General features: G+C 37.1%; 1 protein-coding gene across 1 annotated transcript in view; it reads right to left on the bottom strand.

Moving 5' to 3' along the window:
* Positions 1 to 22,616, bottom strand: part of CEP85L (centrosomal protein 85 like) — a 132,079-nt gene that overhangs the window by 72,235 nt on the left and 37,228 nt on the right. The window contains exon 3 of the mRNA XM_052645508.1: positions 7,869 to 8,656. Coding sequence (XP_052501468.1) covers positions 7,869 to 8,656 — 788 coding nt within the window. The remainder of the gene's footprint in view (positions 1 to 7,868; positions 8,657 to 22,616) is intronic.

Here is a 22,616-nt window from a genome sequence, read left to right as displayed (position 1 = left end):
AAACACTGTTCTGAAGTATAGGCCCTTTGCAAATGGCAACTATGTGTGGTAGACAGTGAGACAACGATAATTACTATGCCATCTGAGTCTGACAATCTTTAGTACTTAATATCATCCTGTTAAAATGCTACTTAAAGTAGTATATTTTACAAAGCTATAAAATCATCAAAACAAATGAGAAACATTTCAATCTTTAGTTCTGGTAAAACACTTCTCATTGAACTATTTTATTTTGGAGTGAAGTCAACATCTGTAGAATAACTTATTGATGCATTTCTTTTTATAAAGTTTGCTCCGGAGCTATTTATACACTGATGCTCAGAACAACTGTGCTCACAGAGAAAATAGTCTTAATGAAATAACACGTAAGAACTTTGGCCCAAGGGAATAGCCCAAGACAAGCTGCATCCTAACCAAACTATACTTCCAGTCATTTTGAGAGAAAGAGGACAAGACTGAAGTTACTATACCCCAAATATAAGATATCCTGGTACCATCACCAAAAAAGACAGAGCCTGAGCAATACACACAGACTAGAGGTATTTGATGTCGTAAATACAAATTAGGTTAAGAGGGATTAACATAAAACAGTGTTTTACCTGTTCAGGGGATAGGTCACACCTACGATCCTAAACCATTTACTACTTTTACATTCCAGGCTACCTAAAAGAAGACGCACTTGGCTGGCAGCTTTTTATCTTTCTCTTGAGCGTTTGAAACTCCGGGCTCCCTGCCTTCCTGGCACCATGGATAAAGTCCAGTACCTCACTCGCTCTGCTATAAGAAGAGCTTCCACCATTGAAATGCCTCAACAAGCACGTCAAAACCTCCAGAACCTATTTATCAATTTCTGTCTCATCTTAATATGTCTCCTGCTGATCTGCATCATAGTGATGCTTCTCTGAAGTTCTGCTGCAATCTCCAGCTCTGCCACGTACCGCCATCAGCTCAAAATCTGTCATCCCATGAGGAAGGGGAAACAATACTATATAAGAGACCACTTCCTAAATAGAAGAATTTCTTTGTGAAAAGGTCGAGATTTGGAACAGAGCAAATTGTTAGCAAACGTATTCATCTGCTGGATGTTGTAAACATAAGAAGGGCTTTATTTTCAAAAATTAACTTTAAAGTGACTATAATGTAAGTGTGCATAATGTAACTGTTAATTTTCTAAACAGACCTTAAGCTTCTATCCCAAATCTTTCCTAAGGATGAACTAGGAGTTTAGTTTTGAAACTGCACTGCTAATAAGCTCACTTCATATATAAAGCATCAGCTTCACTCTTTGGGATAAATATAATTTATATTGTACTGTAAAAGCCTCTTGGATGATTTATTGAGTATTTTTCAGGTCCTCACCAAGTATACCAAAATAATCATTCAAATGAAATATCATTTGAAATAGCCCTCATATCTGTTATCTCGTTTATCATCATACAGAAGTCTCCATAGTAACTCTACACTCTAAAACAGAAATTATACTTTTTCTACAATACCCTAATATTTTAAGTTTATAAGAATCGAGTAAAATCAAGCAAGACCATACCCTTAGATAGATAAAACAACTAATTTTCTCAAAGAATTACAGAATTTTAATATGTGCAGGTAAACCATAAATCTGTTCTCACCAGGACTTTATGATCAATAGACAAGAACTGTTGGTTAATTTAACATCTGACAGTGTGATTAGCCATAATTACTAATACACTAACAGAATAGAACCTAATCTTCATTTAAAGCACTATAGCTAATTACCTGAGTTAGAGCACATAACTTGCCACTGGAATCATAAAATTTTAAGATTAGAATGATTTTACAGGTTGTCTTCTATTTTACTCTCACACTCATTGTAGGCAAGCAAAAAAAGAAAAAATATTACTTCAAGCATTAGAAAAAGAAAAATTTAACTCTTTCTCCAAAATCAACAAATTCTTAAATTTTAAAGTAAAATTTTTATCCCACTACTGTTCATGATAGGGTATAGCTATTTTCCTTAATCAATCAACCAGGTCGTAAACACCTAAGCGGTAGGCCACTCTACTACACTAACCAGCAATACTAATCTACAATGATTTTCTTGCTGAATACATTTCAAGTTTCTCTTTATTTAAAAATATCTTCCAACTACTCATAGAACAATAGAAGTAAAAATTGGTCATTTAAAAATATCTTCAAACAACTCATAAAACAGAAGCAAAAACTGGTTTGGAAAATATATTCACCAAAATGTGGTACATTGACTTAGTTTAAAATTAAGTCTAAAACAGTTTACACCTATATTACATAATTCAACAGTTTTTACTACAGTTAAAGACATACTACCAATATAATTATTAAAGGAGTAGACAAGAAATATGTAATTTACTATGAAATTTGCCAAAATATGGCAAAAAAAAAAAATTGGAAAAGTCAATCTTGACTATGGCTTGTAACACAAATGCTACTAACAAAATAGTGAAAGAAATATTACTGCTTTTTTTAAATCCCTGAGAGGTACTGGAGATAGAAAGGGGGATAATGTTGGTTCACTGATATCTGAGAACAGAGGTTTCATACTGAGAGGGATTTCTTAAGTGAAGTCTCATCTATGGATTGGATATCCCTAATATCAACCAGAAGAGCTTATAAACAAGAAGTAATCTCACTGGCGTCAATAATTACCCAGGCAAAAAGTAACCAAGTTCTATAAGTAATTAGCTGCAATGATCCTAAAAACAAGTGGAAATTTTGAAATAATAGGTTCTAGCCTTTTCATTATGTTGTTCATTACAAACATCAACTTTTAAATCATAAACTGAGAGGTTATGGAGCTTTTCCAAAGTCAAACAGAAATAAGAATTGTTTTGTTGTTCATCCTGTCTTTAATAGAAATTAAAACCTTATACTTAAGGATTACAGAATACTGTAACTCAAATTATATTGTAAAATAAATACTCATTCTTAAAGTGGAACTTATTTATTCTGTTTATCATAATCTGTAAAGAGTAAGATACAATGAATTATGTATTTTAAAAACGTATATACCAAATGCTCAAATTCTAACCTTACTTTACAGGGAACCAAAATGGAACTATTTTTTAAATGTTTAATGTTGCCTTTTATATTATTTGGTTCAAAATGTTTATTTAATTCAAATCACCTACATTAAAATGAACCTTCTTGAACTCAGTGAAATTGCTCATGATTGATATAACCATAAAACAATCTATCTATAAGGAGTTTTGATTTTGTAAGCTGTTGTAACTTTCCCCAAATAAGATCAAGATTTCCTAGTAGAAACACAAGAGGGCAGACATACATAAAACTATGAATTTCCTACTAGCTAGAAATTATTTATCCTTTGATTACTTTTTAGTCTTCTGGGATATTGAGAAAACAGTAAAATTTAGAAACAATTTGCTCTAAGTAATAGCACACTTTAAAATGTCTAAAGATTATATGCCAATACTATATAGAAAAGATGACGGCTTGGAAAAAGTCAAACACATTAATAATTTTATTCATTAAAACATGTATAACAAAAGTCAATTATGCATTTTAGTTACCTAGTGAATGTCATAATCTCATAGTCTATTTGTTCAGAGTGTCACAGTTTTCACATCTTTCAATACAATTATGTAAAATTATCTTAAACAGTAAAAAAAAAAAAAGAAAAAACGGTGCAAAAAAAAATAAAAACAAGAAAACTTTCTTTTCTGAGAATGTAACAGAATAACACAAAATGCTCTCACATTAAAAATAAACCATTCTTATGTCATGTTAAGACAAAAACCAAGTCATTTAAGTCATTCTACTAAATATTTATATTTGTTCATTTACACAGGAGAAATCTTCCAGTAAATACGTTGAAATCATTAGGTGTCAATATCCTGGATGATTAAGCCCCTCCTTGTTTAAAATAAGCACAAAATTTTATCTTCTTCTTTTTAATGACTACACCCAGAGCTCAGAAACATCCTACAGAATATGAGAGAAGAGAAGAGCTACTTTGCCAGGAAAGAGACCACTCTTTCACTTCTGTCTGGAAGATCCACTGTGAGCTTATGGGGATTCAATGGATCGTGTTGTGTGTAGAAATATGCATCCTCCATTTCCTTCCCACCCCTCTCCCCATCCCCCAAAAAGAAATGCAAAAGGGGCTTAGAAAGGGACAGTCTTTCCAGAGAAGACAAGAGTCAGCTGTTTGTTTTCCTCGTATGTCACAGTTTTTCTGGGGTTAAACAGCTTTAGGCGAAGGCGGGAAGAGAGCCACTAATGTAGAGCAGAGGAAAGAACCGAAGACTGCGGTGGACACTGTACATGGAGACCTATAAACTAAGGACACCGATGCTTCCCTTCATTCACAAGGGGAAATGCTTCAGAGTTCTTCTACACCACCTGTATTCTAGCTAATTTAGTAAGGAACTATGAGAAACAAGGACCACCACGCAAATAACACTGTGAGGCTGGCTCAGTAAACGTTCAGGATCGAGTTCTAATCTAAGAAGAGAAACACTTCCATGCTGAAATACCGATCTTTTGAGGGAGTAAAAGGAGGAAGGAGGCTCTGAGCATCAAATGAGATAAAACATTCTGACAGCTACACAAGTTCTAGATAAATTTATGGTGATGTTAGATTGTGACTCTCAGCCAAATTCTTTTTCTTAGCTGCAAAATGTTTTGTTTTGTTTTTTCTTCACAGTGACAAACAGTTGTCATTGAAAATCACATTCTCACAATTTATCAATGGGATAATTATTATTAAGGCTCTTCCCTTTATACAAAAATTAGACTAAAAAGAAGTCAATGCTTTAAAGAGACCTAAGAAACAAGAAAGATGAGAACTTTAAAAGAAAGATGTTTGGAAGCTCCAAGAAGGTATTTAAGAATTTTTTTCTATAGTAGACTAGGAGAATTAGAAGAGAAGTTGTCAAACATTTCAATTACAGTATCTAGGTTTTCTTTACCTGGTTTCACCTTTCTGCTATGAAATTTAAAAACACTATAAAGAGACCATCCCAAAGAAGGTTAATCAAAAAGTAGGACTCTCCAAGCACATGCAAATTTTGTGCCTTTTCACTTTCTTCATCTACCATGGGCCAAGAATATTTAAAAATAAGTTTGCTCCACAAAGCACCTCCAAGCTCCCTACCCTTTCTCTGCACTGCTTCAAGGCTGAGGAAAACTTTGATTACCGAAGAGGATCCTCCCAACAGAACGGAAGGAGTGAAATCAGTACTTATTGTCTGAAATTCACTCAACCTTCTCAGTTCTCTCTCTATGGCACCTACTTCAGGTGGGCGCTAAACGTTCAGTCCCTTCCCTCAACCATCTTAGGTTATTCCAGTTCTGTGTAAAGACACCAGCTGGAGAAACAACTACCCAGTCCCTGTTTCCCTGTAACCACAAGCACTTGAGAACTAAAATATGACAGTATTTGATAAATTAGGTTTCCTATCTTTCAACTGCTTGAATAGATAAATCACAATAAATCTGGTTAAACTGCTCTGTTATGATTTGTTATTCACACATCATGATACATCTGTTTGGTTATGCAGTCTAAATATATATAATCAAGATGATAAGAACTATGTTCAAAATAAGAGTAAAGAAAGCACAGAGGAGGTGTTAAGAGCTCTCCTGTGAATGGAGCACGTTAGGTTATGTGTATGTTTTGGGGCTGCGCTCAGATTCGTGACGTTACTAGATAAGTGATTTCCTTATTCTTTCATAGAATATATTCCTTTAATCTTCATTATTTTTTATTAGTAATTTTAAGTTTTTACCCCAGGGAAATTTTGCAATTTTCGATGAAATCACTTTGTTTCAGAAAACTCTGGTAATAAGAAAAAAATGGATGACATAATTTATGAAAAATTCTATAGACAATTGGTTTCCCAGTTAAAATGAGCTGCAGACAATTACCTTGGAACAGAAGACATTTTCAGATCAAGAAATTTACACATTTACACATGACATTAGGAAGTACACACTTTTCTTTTTATGTAATATTATCATACAGTACTTTCCTTAAGTGAAGTGAAGTTGCTCAGTCATGTCTGACTCTTTGCAACCCCATGGACTGCAGCCTCCCAGGCTCCTCCGTCCATGGAATTTTCCAGGCAAGAGTTCTGGAGTGGGTTGCCATTTCCTTCTCCAAAAATGATTAATAAATCTTGAAACCCAATTTTTTTTTAAAGTGCATCTGTTTTATAAACCTGAATACATACCAACCACTGCCAAAGCTTTATCAATGACTTTATTTCCACCTCCGCATTTTACAGATGGCAGAAACTGTGAAGAAACATATATACGGCAAACAAACAACTGAGAAGGTACTCAACACCACTAATCATCAGGCAAAGTCAAATCAAAATCACAGTGAGCTATCACCTCATACTTATTAGAATGGCTATTATCAGAAAGACAGGAAACGACAAGTGCTGGTAAGAACGCGGAGAAAAAAGAAACCTCATACATGCTGGTGGGGAAGTAAACTGGCACACCCACTATGGAAAAGAGTACAGAGGTTCCTCGAAAAAATTAGAAAGAGAGCTACCCTATGATCTACTAACTCCACTTCTGGGTATTTATCTGAAGAAAAAGAAAATACAAACTTGAAAAGATGTATATGCAACCTTATGTTCAGTTTTACAACAATAGCCAAGACCGGAAAGCAACCTAAGTATCCATTAATAGATGAATGGAAAAAGAAAATGTGCTCTCTCTCTCTCCACACACACACACACACACACACACACACACACACACACACACACACACGAATATTTGCATAAAATGAAGGAAATCTTGCCATTTGTGGCAACATGCATGGATCCTGACAGCATTATGCCAAGTGAAACTAGTCACACAGAGAAAGACAAATTATGCTTTTTAAAAAAGCAAACAAAAAAATTACACTCATATAAAGAGAGCAGACTGATGGTTGCCAGTGCACAGGCTGGAGGGTGAGTAAAACGGATGAAGGCGCTCAAAAGGTACAAACCCTCAGTTATAAACAGATCACAGGGATATAGCGTACGGCATAGTGACTACAGCTAATAATACTGTATTGCGTATCTGAAAGTTACTAAGAGTAGATCTTATTACAAGGGAAAAAATTCTGTAGCTAAGTATGGTGATGGATGTCAACTGGATTTATTGTGGTCATCGTTTTATAACATACACATATATCGAATCATTATGTTACACAGCTGAAACTAATATGTTATATGTCAACGATATCTCAATTTAGGGGGGAAAAAAGGAAAGAAAGAAAAACTCAGGCCCAGAGATATTAAGTATTAAGTGACAGAGAAGCATCCAGATTCTGAATCTGATAGAAACAAAATCCAAGTCTTCATTCAAGTTACTGTTCTTTCTATTATATCATGCCAGCTCCTTTGTTTCTGTTTCAATTTTCTTTAGATTGAATATTTTTTGCTATGTTTATAAATATCCTGATGCTGGGGAAGACTGAAGGTAAAAGAAGAAGCAGGTGGCAGAGAATGAGATGGTTAGATAGTATCACTGACTCAATGGACATGAATCTGAGCAAACTCTGGGAGATAGTGAAGAATAGGGAGCCTGGCATGCTACAGTCCGTAGTCGCAAAGAGTCGGACACGACTGAACAAAAGCAAAACAAATGAGAAGAAGAACAAGTCAGGTACAAAGTTTCAAGTTTTCCATGTTAATAAGTCTCAAATATTTTTAAAGTTTTATCAACACAATATTCTGGAGTTTTGTAACATTTATGCTTATTACTGTGCAGGGGAAAGGGAAAGTGAAGCACTCTGCTTACGGACACACTGTCGAATGCTGACTTCAAGCGTGCTAGTACTCAGAGCATCCACTGGAGGGAGGCAAACACTAGGTTCTGAGCCTTACCTGCATTGGTGTTTCCCTTTCTTGCCGAAACTCTTCAATTTGCTGCTGCTGCCAAGGAGCTAAACTGTAAGAGTCCTCTGTAGTTCTACCTTCCAAGGGGTTTGTCCGCAACTGCTCAGTGAGCCACATCTGCGTCCTCACAGAAGGCTGAATGGGAACTCCACCTACTGCCTGCTGACCAAGCATTAAATATTTCGGAGATTCAAAAGCCTCTGAGCTTGTCATAATAGGCTTGCTTTCAGGTAAGGCACTGTATGTCATGTCTAAGGCCTGTCTCCTGAGAGTGGAGGAAGAAGCTCTAAAGTCCTCTTTGCTACAGCTCTCATATTTATATTTGCTGTCCAGAGTTGATGGTCGTTTTTTAGTTATTTCCTTATCCTCTAGCTTAAGCATCTCCATACTGTCATGTAAACAGCTAGGTCCAATGGTCCTTAATTGTGCTGTTAATGCCTTGTCTCTCCCTGTCTTTTCCAAACCTCTCCTTGATTCTTCTGTGTGCACCATGCCACCCTGGCTACAGTTCTCTGGGACGGTGAGTTTGGATAAAGATGACCATTTCCGGAGGGGCCGGAAGTCCTTCATGTCCAGTGAAGAGTCCTGCTCCCCCCTACTATGATTTCCCAATGCTTGCATGAGGCTTATACTCCATTTTGAGCCATCTGATGTCAATGATTCCCTATGTTTGGAAACTGAAGCACTGGAGTTAGACGGCATGACATGGGCAGTAGGAAGAGTAACCAATGACCGACTAGGCTTAAAAGATAATGTGCCACTTGAAGTTGAATGATCTGGAAAGAAAAAAGAATGCCAAATTAGTTGTAATTAACAGACGGAAAAAAAAAAAAAGAGGCAAAATGTAAAATGCCAAAATCAAATATCTGAATATGGTTTCCCAGCACAAGTTTTTCAAAAGCACTTCATCAATATGAGAGACTTACTACTTATTACTGTTACTATTAATATTAGTCATCTGAAACAAATCACACCTACTTTCACACATTTTCTAAAAATGGATATATAACAAAATATATGCTCATCTGCAATCTACTTACAGATGAAAATGACTAGAAAACAGGCATATATTCATGCTATTTAACCCAAGTACTATGCCTTAAAAGAAAAATCCATCTCCCCATTGAAAGGTTTTATTCATGATAAATCATTGACGCCTCAGACACAACTTCTAACTTTACTTTAAAAATGGTATCTCTTAGTGTCTTTCCTCAACTGTGGAAATCTAGGCCCAACCTGAACACTGTGGTACCTCTCCACACTCGAAATCAAATCAGAAATATGGATAAAGGTGCTCCTCCAGTAATGGACAATAATCAGGGAGGGTTCCAGCAATGTATTTGCAGATGGAGAGTAGTTCCTATATTCTCAGTCTCCTTTAATGGCATCCTCAATGGTCTATTTTCCCAAGCTAGAACACCTGAAGTTTACTTTGATTCCTATCTTTCTCTGAACATTCACTAAATTCCCAGGTTGTACATTTTTACTTCCAAAATGACTGCACAGCTATTGTCGAAAATCAGACCTTCACATAATACTATCCCAAACATAGGAACACCTGTAGTAGGCAATATGGAAGCCCAAAGGATAAATAAGGGCCTCTACACTCAATGGACTTACTATCAAATGCCAAACCACCATCAAATATGCCTAACTAAAATCAAAGATTATCATTTTATCACATGATATACAGAAAGGTGATAGCAATTTGAAGTGTAGGGGTGGGTGGTGAAATGTAACTTTTACAGTTTGTTCTCTGTCTTTCCATAATGTTTGACTCAGTATATATTTAAATAAAACTTGCAAGTTTTGATATTGTTTTAAATAAATAAACAAGAAAAGAAATGCTGAGGAAATCATAAGAAGATGCAGATGAGAAAGAGCCAAGCAAACTATTTAAAAAACATAATTCCAAGAAGTCTCTGCAGAGAATTTATTCACCTGGAGATGGAAGGAGGAAAATATTACAGATGAAAGAATACAATAAAAAGTATCACAAAATTTCACTGTAACTTACCATATTACAGGTTCCCACCAGCTTCTACAATACCCTTTCATACTCAAGAAAATTCCCATATTATAAAGCCAATCTTCCAAAATAAATTTTAGACCTTAAATTGCCAACATACCCTGCAACTACGATACACACATGCAGAAGCACCTGCAGAGATTTCGGTTTGGAAGCGAGTCACGCGAGAAAACGGGCTCTCTGTGGAGCTGCCATTTCTGGCAACAGCAGACACATCAGCCTCCCAGTGGCAACAGGAGAGGCGGCCAAACCAAGGGCCGACAGAGAAGGGGCAGCAGCCGGGCGGCGCCGGTTGGTTCCTCCAGTGGGGCAGGAGAATGCCTGTTCCCAGAGGCACCTGTGGCGTACTACCGGGAAGCCTGACCCGAAGCCTGGTTCTCCAACGCTCCTCAGAAATGTTGAGTTAACGAAACATCCTTAAATAAATTCCTCCTGTCCTCAATCATCCAGTCAGTTTCTTCTGCTGATTAAGAACACTAACTGATCCAAGTATGGAGCCAGGAAAATATTTCAATAAAATAAATGTTTTTAAAAAGAATACTTTTTTTTTTTTTAAAAAAGATGCTATACTCACTAAACAGTGAAAGTGCATTCCCTATTATACACATAAAACTATTCATGACTGCTAATATCCTATGATGATAGAACATAAAACTGTTATAGCTTTTGGAAGAAGAGGGGTAATATGTATACATCAATATTTAAAATATGCAAACATACAGGTGAATATATAAATACACACATATCCACGGGCAGATAAATGATCTGGAGGAATACGCGGTGGTGGTTTAGTCGCTCAGTCGTGTCCGACTCTTGCAACCCCATGGACTGTAGCCCACCAGGCTCCTCTGTCCATGGCACTTCCCAGGCAAGAATACTGGAGTGGGTTACCATTTTCTTCTCCAAGGGATCTTCATGACGCAGAAATAAAAGCCAGGTCTTCTGCACTGCAGGCAGATTCTTTAATGACTGAGCTATGAGGGAAGCTGTGTATATAAGCACACACATATTCATGGGCACATAAATGATCTGGAGGAATATACTCAAAACTTAATAAACACAGGTAGAAAGAGGAGAAAAGGAAAGGATGCTTTCACATTCTACTTTACACAATGTCTTATTTTAATTTCTTTCTAAAGAGCATAAATTTACCATTTGGCCAAACTTCTGCAAAGATGTTTTATTGTGTCACCTCAAAGAGTCTGAAATATCAAAGAACGCCGCTTCTAAAGTATGAATTATATATGAAGTGACTGTCTCACATTCCATGCCACAGCTGAAACTTCTGAGACCAGCTGAAACTTCACCAGTCCTGGATGCTACTTCTTATCTGAAAACATGCTAACTTCCTGTCTACTGTTGCCAGCTCGATATTTTCAAACTGCATAGAAAATCAACAATTGGTGATAAAAACCAATTCAACATCACACTAGTATTTACTCCTACAAATCTAAAAGCTACTGTAAATATATCCTGTTCATAGAACATTACATTAAGAATGGAATTTACTCCAAAACTCACTTACATCTAAAGTTCTCAAATTTCAGCACAAAGCACAGTTACCTGGTATCTAGAGTCCTACTCCAAGAGATTCTCATTCAGTTAAAGAGTAGAGAAGGTCCAGGAAACATCACTTTTTAATAAGTGATTCTGCTATTCTATTCAGTACAATGTTCTATTCAGTATACTTACGACTGATTTCAGTTCTGAAACCTTCCATTTCAAGATTAAATATCTCAAGTCCAACTATCAACAGTATCTGAGGTTCACTGTAAACTGTGTGTTCACTGATTTACTGTGACATTCAGAATTGGTTCTGTGAAAACTCAGAATTAAAGTTTACTCTATCCACACACTGGAGAAGGCAATGGCACCCCACTCCAGTACTCTCGCCTGGAAAATCCCATGGACGGAGGAGCCTGGTAGGCTGCAGTCCATGGGGTCGCTAAGAGTCAGACACGACTGAGCGACTTCACTTTCACTTTTCACTTTCATGATTTGGAGAAGGAAATGGCAACCCACTCCAGTGTTCTTGCCTGGAGAATCCCAGGAACGGGGGAGCCTGGTGGGCTGCCGTCTATGGGGTCGCACAGAGTCAGACATGACTGAAGTGACTTAGCAGCAGCAGCAGAAGCAGCAGCTATCCACACACATATTCACATACACACACCTGCACACACACAACATAAATTAATGAACAAAGAATTAAACATCTGACAGGATAGATACCTGAAAAGAAAACGACCATTCTTAGAGATGAATCGAAACTTAATTTATTTTGCCTAATGAATCAATTAGAGGCAGATGCAACGCATTTCCTAATGTGCTTTATTCTACTACCTAAGTGTAGCCACAAATCTCAAAGGCAAGTTATTATGATGGCATCCAGCAGTATCTAAGTTGGAACAGTGAAATCTGAAACCAGAAGGTAGTTCTTTTAAAAGCCAGAGGACAGGGTTTATAGGATTCACAGAGAACACAGAAAAGCTAATGACTGCAGGCAGCTTTCAGCTTATAGGGGAAAAACAGAAGAAGAGGACACTGCTGTAACCTGATAATGCAAGTGAGTTACATTTAAGACAACAAAAGTTCTGAATTCTGAACAAAATCACTGTCATGTCATTCTTATCTGCCAATTCATGCCAGAATGATTCTATCTTCTTACATGTAGCAACAGTCTCTCTGTTCTTTCTTATAGTAAAAAGAAATTAAATTTTTTAAAAAACCACACCTTCCAGATCTACAGTATAATAAGAAATCATAAATGTTTACAATTAAAAAATAATCAGGAAACTGTATAAACATATCAGAATATAAATAATAGCTTATATTTTCATTCAATATAAAATATAGTATTTTACATTTAAAATAAAAATATTAAGCCTAACCCAAAGACAATAATTAAGTTTTATAGACCACCATGACTTTTTCCCGTTCCTGCTAATGCCATGATAATGTATCACGAGAAAAAAAAAAAAAATTTAAGCCACATTTAACTCTCCCCATTTTTTTAAACAAATGAACATTTCTAAGCATTCCTTATATTTTTAGGTAAATATTTTTAAAATATTCTAAACTATGCTCTGGTAGGAAAAGAGCTACATAAGGAAACTCAATAATATTCAACCAAACAATCTTCTAGCAATGTATAATGTACAAGGCACTGTGCTAGGCAGAAAAGACTTTGCAAATATATTATTCACAATAAAATATGAAAATAGCCCTCCTCAGGGTGCACAATTTCACCATTACACATACACAGCTGCAGGACAGAACTAAAGCTTGTCATAAGGAAACTGCAGAACACGAGACAGTATGAAATGTGCTGGAGAGAAAAGGCAGATTATTCATGCAACAAGTCTCAGAATGATCGCCAACTTCTCTATAGCAATAATGGAATCCAGAGCACAGTGAAATATCTCCAGAAAGTTAAGAGTAAACAATTGGCACCCAAGAATTGTTTGGAGCACTAAGCTATCTTTCAAGATTGAAGGCAAATATATAATCCTGCTAAACAAAAACAGAACTTATCACCAAGAGACTCACTAAAATTGTACGAACATTCCTTAAGGTTCTTTCACTAAAAAAGAAAAATGAGTCCTGAGTTGTAAAAACAATTAAGATTTAAAAAAATAATGTGTGATTAAACCTAAGAACACCAATGGTTACATAACAATATCTAACTTGTGGGTTAACAAAAAGAGGGCAAAGAAAACCAAAATATCAACTATGATGAATAAAACAAGGATGGAACAGCATTCTAACATTATAGTCAAGTTAGAGATGCATATTATAATTTCTAAACAACTAAAAGAATAGGGAGAGCTCAAAACTGTACAGCCACAAGCAAAAAAATATAAGGCTGGATTCCTCTCTTATACTTTCAACAAGTATTAGCTCAAAATGAATCGCAGGCCTAAATGTAACAGCTAAAACTATATAACCCTTAGCAGAAACCATAGGTGTAAATCTTCATGACCTTTAAGTCAGGCAGTAATCTGTCAGATACAACACCAAAAGCCCAAGCAACAAAAGAAAATAAAGATAAATTGGACCTGAATAAAATTTTTAAAAATTTTGTTACAAATGATACCAGCAGGAAAGTTTTAAAGACAGCCCATAAAATGGGAGAAAATCTCTGCAATTATACATCTGATAGGGACTTCAGATTATATAAGAAACACAATTAGATTATATAATAAATAAACAAATAACCCAACGTAAAAATGGATGTGAAATTTGAAAAGTCATTTCTCCAAAGATAAACAGATGGTCTTATTAAAGCACACAAAAAGATGCTCAATATTTTTAGGGAAATGCAATTCAAAACCACAATGAGACACCATTTCACACCCATTAGGATGGCTATCATCCAAATGACAGATAGTAAGTGTTGGCAAGGATGTGGAGAAATTGGAACTCTCATACAAAGCTGATGGGAGTGTAAAATAGTACTGCTGTTTAAGAAACAGTTTGGCAGTTCCTCAAAAAATCAAAAATAAGAGTTACCATATGATCCAACAATTCCACTCCTAGGTATACACCAAAGAGAAATGAAAACATATCCACAGAGGTATTAGTAGTAGTCAAAAAGCCAAAATAACTCAACATCCATCAACTGATAAATGGATAAATAAAAAGTGGTACAGCGGAATATTATACAGTAATGAAAAGAAAAGAAGTATTGATACGTGCTACAACATGAATGAGTCTAGAAAACATTACACTAAGTGAAAATCAGTAACAGAAGGCAACATATTAGATGACTCTATCTGAAATGTTCAGAACAAAGAACTTTATACCGGTAAGTGACTGCTTAAGGGGATGGGAGGAAAGACAGAGAGAGAGAGATTACAGATTTCTTAGGGGAGGGGGAGCTTAAAAATGTTCTAAAATTTGATTGTATAACAGTTGAACGATTCTGAGACTATATTAAGAAGCAAACTGTAGACTTTAAATGGGTGAATTATACAGTATATGAGTTATAGCTCAGTAAAGATTTTTTTTAAAGATATGTGTGTATAACTTGTGATACACTAGAAGGAAAATGTCATGAAAGAAAAAGTAAATCTAAAGAAGGTAAGAAAGAAAAAGCTTGAGAAAAGCAGAACAGAAAGTATACAATATGATTAAAAATGCATCAAAATTTAACAATCACAGTAACTAAAAATCCAAAGAAGTGTCCGCATAATTTTTAAATCCAGCTAAATGTTTTACAAAAGATATACCTAAAATAGTAAGTCCTATTTTAGCACTACGGTATAAAAACTGAGAATGAGTAAAGAATCATCAGAAATAACCATCAAGAACATTCGGAGAACTGTCTATCAGGTATCAAGATCATGAAAAGCATACTCTCCTGAACTGCTTGCTTCTACTTGTTATAATGAGAAGCTTCTATTTCCCTACTGCTAAACATATGACCTATTCTTTCAGCAACAGTACTTGACAGTAATAATACACAATTATGTGCAAATATTGGTTCTCATTTAGTTATTGTCTAATCATTATCACCAATCACCCTTTTTTCTTAACTATATTTCTCAATTGTATTTTGTGAAGTCATTTCAAATCCTACTGAGGCAGAAATTGAGTGAAAAGTTCTAAAATTACTTGTTTAAAATAATTACAGAAGTTTATACTGTTCACAAGTTAGTTCTCAAGCCCTTTTTGTACACTCTTAGCAATCATTCACAACAAACTAAGAAACTTCATTTTGTAAGTTTATGTAAAATAAGACGAAAAGCTGGTTTTTAAAGTGGGGGGAGCATTTCTGATCTGCAGTCAGACTACTGGCAACTTAACTAAAGTACAATCTAGCTACTGTTTAAAGAGGTCAACAATTCAAGGTAAAACTCATTTTAAAAGTTGGTCAGTTTAAAAAAATAAAAAGCTCCTTTTTGTATTTACACCAAAGCTGTAGTATTTTTGTTTTCTTGAAAGGCTTTTAAAATTTCTTTCAACTGTACCATTTTCTAGGTATCTCTTATGAGTTTCAATTTAGATGGTCTCATCAGCAGTTTACATGCAAAGAGCTGCAAGAGTTCTTTCTCTCTAAAAATGTTTATAAATCAAATTGTAATGATCTCAAATTATGAGGAGTGATTTTGAAAATTCAAATTTTCTCAGGAAAAAAACTGTTACTTTATGATAGAAATGACAAAAAAATGATCATTTGGTCCTCTAACCACCATTACATGCCTGGGGAAATGTGAAGTCATTAACCTCCAGTCTAAACCCATGGCTGACTGACTGAGAGTCTTTCCAGGTCAGAAATACCTGGGTTCAACACAGGTCTCAAACGTGGACTACATGCAGGTCAGTCAGCTTGGTCAGGTTCAGGAAGTCATATTCTACCGGGCCAAGATGCAAAATGATAGAAAAACCTGAGTGTATGAATGGATGGATGGATGGATAACAATGAAAGTAAAAATGAGGTCCAAAAAGATACAAAATATACCTCCAACAAACAATTTTAATTTCTGCAAATTTACTACAGCTGTAATGCTCTTATATGTCACATTTAAAGCTTTAAATTCAAATATTTTATTTTCAGCAATAATGTAGAGTAACAGGAAAATGAAGTAGAGATGCAGGGCAAAGGAAAACAGTTATTTGGTTTGTAAATGAACATAAATCATAATTGTTTTGAATACTGCCTTGAAATTATTTGATTTCACAAGCAAAAAAGTATTCTGTGTATAACTTCTGACCTAATTCCATATGTAAACGAAGAACTAAACCCATAAAGGTTAGATTACTTGAGCAAGTACAGATCTCAAAATAGAATCCCAGTCTCCTGTTTCTCAGTCTAGTGTTACCTATCCTGTCCCACACACTACACTATACCTCTCCGCTTTCCTCCTCTAGTCTCTCACTTCAAGAACAGATATCTAATAATGTGGGTAAGGGCATACCTTTAGAGTTAGATTTGAAGAACCTCACCTCCATCACCTGAACAGCTGTGCAACCACAGATATGTTATTAACATCTTCTAAGTTTTACTTTTTACCTTCTCTCAGTGAAGAGAAGGTAATTGTATTTTACCTTCAGTTCAGTTCAGTCACTCAGTCATGTCCGACCCTTTGCAACCCCACGGACTGCAGCACACCAGCTTCCCTGTCCATCACCAACTCCCAGAGCTTACTCAAACTCATGTCCATTGAGTCAGTGATGCCACCCAACCATCTCATTCTCTGTCGCCCCCTTCTCCTCCAGCCTTCAATCATTCCCAGCATCAGGGTCTTTTCCAATGAGTCAGTTCTTCACATCAGGTGGCCAAAGCATTGGAGTTTCAGCTTCAACATCAGTCCTTCCAATGAATATTCAGGACTTATCTCCTTTAGGATGGACTGGGTGGATCTCTTTGCTGTTCAAGGGACTTCTCAAGAGTCTTCTCCAACACCACAATTCAAAAGCATCAATTCTTGGCACTCAGCTTTATTTATAGTCCAACTCTCACATCCATACATGACTACTGGAAAAACCAAAGCTTTGACTAGACGGACCTTTGTTGGCAAAGTAATGTCTCTGCTTTTGAAAATGCTATCTAGGTTGGTCATAACTTTTCTTCCAAGGAGCAAGCGTTTTTTAATTTCATGGCTGCAGTCACCATCTGCAGTGATTTTGGAGCCCCCCAAAATAAAGTCTGACACTGTTTCCATTGCTTCCCCATCTATTTCCCATGAAGTGATGGTACCAGATGCCATGATCTTTGTTTTCTGAATGCTGAGTTTTAAGCCAACTTTTTCACTCTCCTCCTTCACTTTCATCAAGAGGCTCTTTAGTTCTTCTTCACTTTCTGCCATAAGGGTGGTGTCATCTGCATATCTGAGGTTATTGATATTTCTCCTGGCAATCTTGATTCCAGCCTATACTTCATCCAGCCCAGCGTTTCTCATCAAGTACTCTGCATATAAGTTAAATAAGCAGGGTGACAATACACAGCCTTGACGTATTCCTTTCCCAATTTGGAGCCAGTCTGTTGTTCCATGTCCAAGATATTTTACCTTAGAAGGATTCTATAGTGAAAAAATTTTTAATCATGTACAGAAGCTATGACAAACCTAGACAGAATATTAAAAAGCAGAGACATTACTTTGCTGACAAAGGTCCATACAGTCAAATCTATGGTTTTTCCAGCAGTCATGTACAGATGTGAGAGTTGGACCATAAAGAAGACTGAGCACCAAAGAATTGTTGCTTTTGAACTGTGGTGCTGGAGAAGACTCCAGAATCCCCTGGATTGCAAGGAGATTATACCACTCAATCTTATAGGAAATCAACCCTGACAATTCATTGGAAGGACTGATGCTGAAGCTGAAGCTCCAATACTTTGGTCACCGGATGCAAAGAGCAAACTCACTGGAAAAGATCCTGAGGCTGGGAAAGACTGAAGGCAAAAGGAGAAGGGGACAACAGAGAATGAGATGGTTGGATGGCATCACTGACTCAATGAGCATGAATTTGAGCAAACTCTGGGGGATAGTGGAGGACAGAGGAGCCTGGCATGCTACAATCCATGGCATCACAAAGAGTCAGACATGACTTACTGATTGAACAACCACCACATCAGAACTATAAAACCTCACATTGCAAAAATATACAGCACATATTCTCATTAATGTTAAGGTCAACTGACTGTCTAATTCACTGCAGTTTCTGGAGATCCTGTTGTGGGCATACCCATCATCAAGAGCCCTGGAAGTGCCAAAGCTATGAAGTTACAGCAACATAAGGTTGTTCACCAATGAAATGAACCTTAATAAAATAGGGAAACAGGTTAGAGAACAGTCTAAATATCATTTATGTCACCTACAGAATGGACATAAGAGTTGTACCCACACGTAATTTTTTTATTAACTGAAACAATCACGTAAACCTCTTATAATGCCTTACACATAGTAAATGCAAAATAAATATTACTACTATCTTAATTAAAGTTTAAGAAGGAACTCTCGATTTGCTTAAAATATTACCTAAGGTATGGGGATGAACACAGAATATCTGAAATAATACTACCATGTGTTATAATTTATACCTGTATAAGTTTGGCGTTGTGTACATGTAGGTTTACCATTTCACCTTCTTTTTACCTTAGTAACACTTAAAGTATTCTGTAAAAAAGAAAAAAGGGTAAGAATGAGAGGATATTTTACATTAAGATGAGGTGTTTTAAAGAAACCATTTAGGAGAGGCGGTCCTAAGATGGCAGAGGAATAGGACGGGGAGACCACTTTCTCCCCCACAAATTCATCAAAAGAACATTTGAACGCTGAGAAAATTCCCAAAACAATTTCTGAATGCTGCCAGAAGACATCAGGCACCCAGAAAAGCAGCCCACTGTCTTCGAAAGGAGGTAAGAAAAAATATAAAAGATAAAAAGAGAGAGAAAAGAGGTAGGGACGGAGCTGTCCTGGGAAGGGCGTATTAAAGAAGAGAGAAGTTTCCAAACACCAGGAAACACTCTCACTGCCAAGTCTGGCGAGCCTTGGAACCACAGAGGGCAACATAACCGGGAGGAAAAATAAATAAATAATTAAAACGCACAGATTAGGAGCCCAACGGTAACTCCCCCAGCAGAGAAGCAGCGCAGACGCCTGCACCTGCCGCTAGCAAGCAGGGGCTGGGCAGGGAGGCACTGGCTGTACTGCTTAGAGTTAAGGACCTCCGGAGACAGGCAGGCGAGGGCAGCCAGAGCCGGAAGGGGGCAGTCACGGCCCCAGAGAGGCATCACCTACCAAACTGCAAGCAGGCTTCATTGCTAAGACTTCCCGGGATTCTGGATGGTCAAAATCCGCCTGAGAAGGTGCGCTGGCTGTACACCCAGAAAACCAAGCAGCAGGGATGGGGGAGGTGGCGATAAGCCGCAGGGACTGTGCTCGCCAAACACCTGGTCACCTGAGCTGCTCGGACCTGGGAAAGGCACAAAATGCAGGTCCAACCGAGTCTGCACCTGTGAGGACTACCCGAGTACCTGAACCTGAGCGGCTTAGACCTCGGAAGTGCATACAACCCAGGGCCAGCCTCAGACAGTTCCTGGCAGAGCAACCTAGAGGGAAAGCACACACGCCTGTGAGCAGGGGCAAACCCAGTGTGGCTGAGACACTGAAAGCACACACCAGTGTTATTTGTTTGCAGCGTCCCTCCCTCCCCATAGCACGACTGAACGAGTGAGCCTAAAAAAGTGTCCACCACCGCCCTCTTGTGCCAGGGCAGAAATTAGACACTGAAGAAACCAGCAAACAGAAGCTAAAACAGAGGGAACCTCCTTGGAAGTGACAGGTGCAATAGATTAACACCCTGTACTTAGTACCGACTACACAGAAAGGGGCCTATAGATCTTGAAAAACATAAGCCACATCAAGGAACTATCCGAAAATGAACTGACCCCACACTGCCCACAATACCACCAGAGAAAGTCCCAGATATATTTTTAGTATTTTTACTATCATTCTTTAATTAAAAAAATTTTTTTTATTTTTAAGTCCTCTATTATGCCTTTAATTTTTATTTTTATAACCTACTATTACTTTGCAAAACAAAAAAAGAGACCCAATTTTTTAAAGCAAACTTCATATATATATATTTTATAATTTTTGTGACTTTGGTTTTTTTTTTTCCTTTTTCTTTAATATTTTATTTTTGAAAATCCAACCTCTACTCTAGATTTTTAATCTTTGCTTTTTGGTATTTGTTATTTATCAATTTTGTACCTCTAAGAACCCAATCTTCAGTACCCATTTTCACTTGGGAGTGAGATTAATGACTTGACTGCTCTCTCCCACTTCTCTTTTCTACCCAACTCTGTGAATCTCTTTGTGTGTTCCAGATGGTGGAGAAGTCTTAGGGAACTGATTACTGGCTGGATCTGTCTCGCTTGTTTTGATTCCCCCCCTTTATCCTCCTGGCCACCTCTGTCTCCTTCCTCCCTCTTCTCTTCTCTGTATAACTCTGTGAACATCTCTGAGCGGTCCAGACTGTGGAGCGCACATAAGGAAGTGATTACTGGCTAGCCTGCTCTCTCCTCTCTTGATTCCACCTCATCTCATTCGGGTCACCTCTAACTCCTTTCTCCCTCTTCTCTTCTCTACATAACTCTGTGAACCTCTCTTGGGTGTCCCTCACTGAGAAACTTTTCATCTTTAACCTAGATGTTTTATCAATGGTGCTGTACAGATGGAGAAGTCTTGAGGCTACTGTAAAAATAAGACTGAAATCCAGAAGCAGGAGGCTTAAGTCCAAATCCTGAGAACACCAGAGAACTCCTGACTTCAGGGAACATTAATCGACAGGAGCTCATCAAACGCCTCCATACCTACACTGAAACCAAGCACCACCCAAGGGCCAACAAGTTCCAGAGCAAGACATAACATGCACATTCTCCAGCAACATAGGGACATAGTCCTGAGCTTCAATATACAGGCTGCCCAAAGTCACTCCAAAGCCATTGACATCTCATAACTCATTACTGGACACTTCATTGCACTCCAGAGAGAAGAAATCCAGCTCCACCCACCAGAACACCGACACAAGCTTCCCTAACCAAGAAACTTTGACAAGCCACTGATACAACCCCACCCACAGTGAGGAAACTGCACAATAAAGAGAACTTCACAAACTGCCAGAATACAGAAAGGCCAACCCAAACTCAGCAATATAACCAAGATGAAGAGACAGAGGAATATCCAGCAGGTAAAGGAACAGGAGAAATGCCCACCAAACCAAACAAAAGAGGAAGAGATAGGGAATCTACCTGATAAAGAATTCCAAACAATGATATCGAAAATGATCCAAAATCTTGAAATCAAAATGGAATCACAGATAAATAGCCTGGAGACAAGGATTGAGAAGATGCAAGAAAGGTTTAACAAGGACCTAGAAGAAATAAAAAAGAGTCAATATACAATGAATAACGCAATAAATGAGATCAAAAACACTCTGGAGGGAACCAACAGTAGAATAAGGAGGCAGAAGATAGGATTAGTGAGGTAGAAGATAGAATGGTAGAAATAAATGAATCCGAGAGGAAAAAAGAAAAACGAATTAAAAGAAATGAGGATAATCTCAGAGACCTCTGGGGCAATGTTAAACACCCCAACATTCGAGTCATAGGAGTCCCAGAAGAAGAAGACAAAAAGAAAGACCATGAGAAAATACTTGAGGAGATAATAGTTGAAAACTTCCCTAAAATGGGGAAGGAAATAATCACCCAAGTCCAAGAAATCCAGACAGTCCCAAACAGGATAAACCCAAGGCGAAACATCCCAAGACACATATTAATCAAATTAACAAAGATCAAACACAAAGAACAAATATTAAAAGCAGCAAGGGAAAAACAAATAACACACAAGGGGATTCCCATAAGGATAACAGCTGATCTTTCAATAGAAACTCTTCAGGCCAGGAGGAAATGGCAGGACATACTTAATGATGAAAGAAAATAACCTACAACCCAGATTACTGTACTCAGCAAGGATCTCATTCAAATATGAAGGAGAAATCAAAAACTTTACAGACAAGCAAAAGCTGAGAGAATTCAACACCACCAAACCAGCTCTCCAACAAATGCTAAAGGATCTTCTCTAGACAGGAAACACAAAACGGGTGTATAAACTCAAACCCAAAACAATAAAGTAAATGGCAATGGGATCATACTTATCAATAATTACCTTAAACATAAATGGGTTGAATGCCCCAACCAAAAG

Source organism: Budorcas taxicolor, chromosome 9 (assembly GCF_023091745.1).
Source record: "Budorcas taxicolor isolate Tak-1 chromosome 9, Takin1.1, whole genome shotgun sequence".
In the NCBI taxonomy this organism is placed as follows: Eukaryota; Metazoa; Chordata; class Mammalia; order Artiodactyla; family Bovidae; genus Budorcas; species Budorcas taxicolor.
The sequence above is the reverse complement of the archived record's forward strand: the minus strand, read 5'-3'. Positions and strand labels throughout refer to the sequence as shown.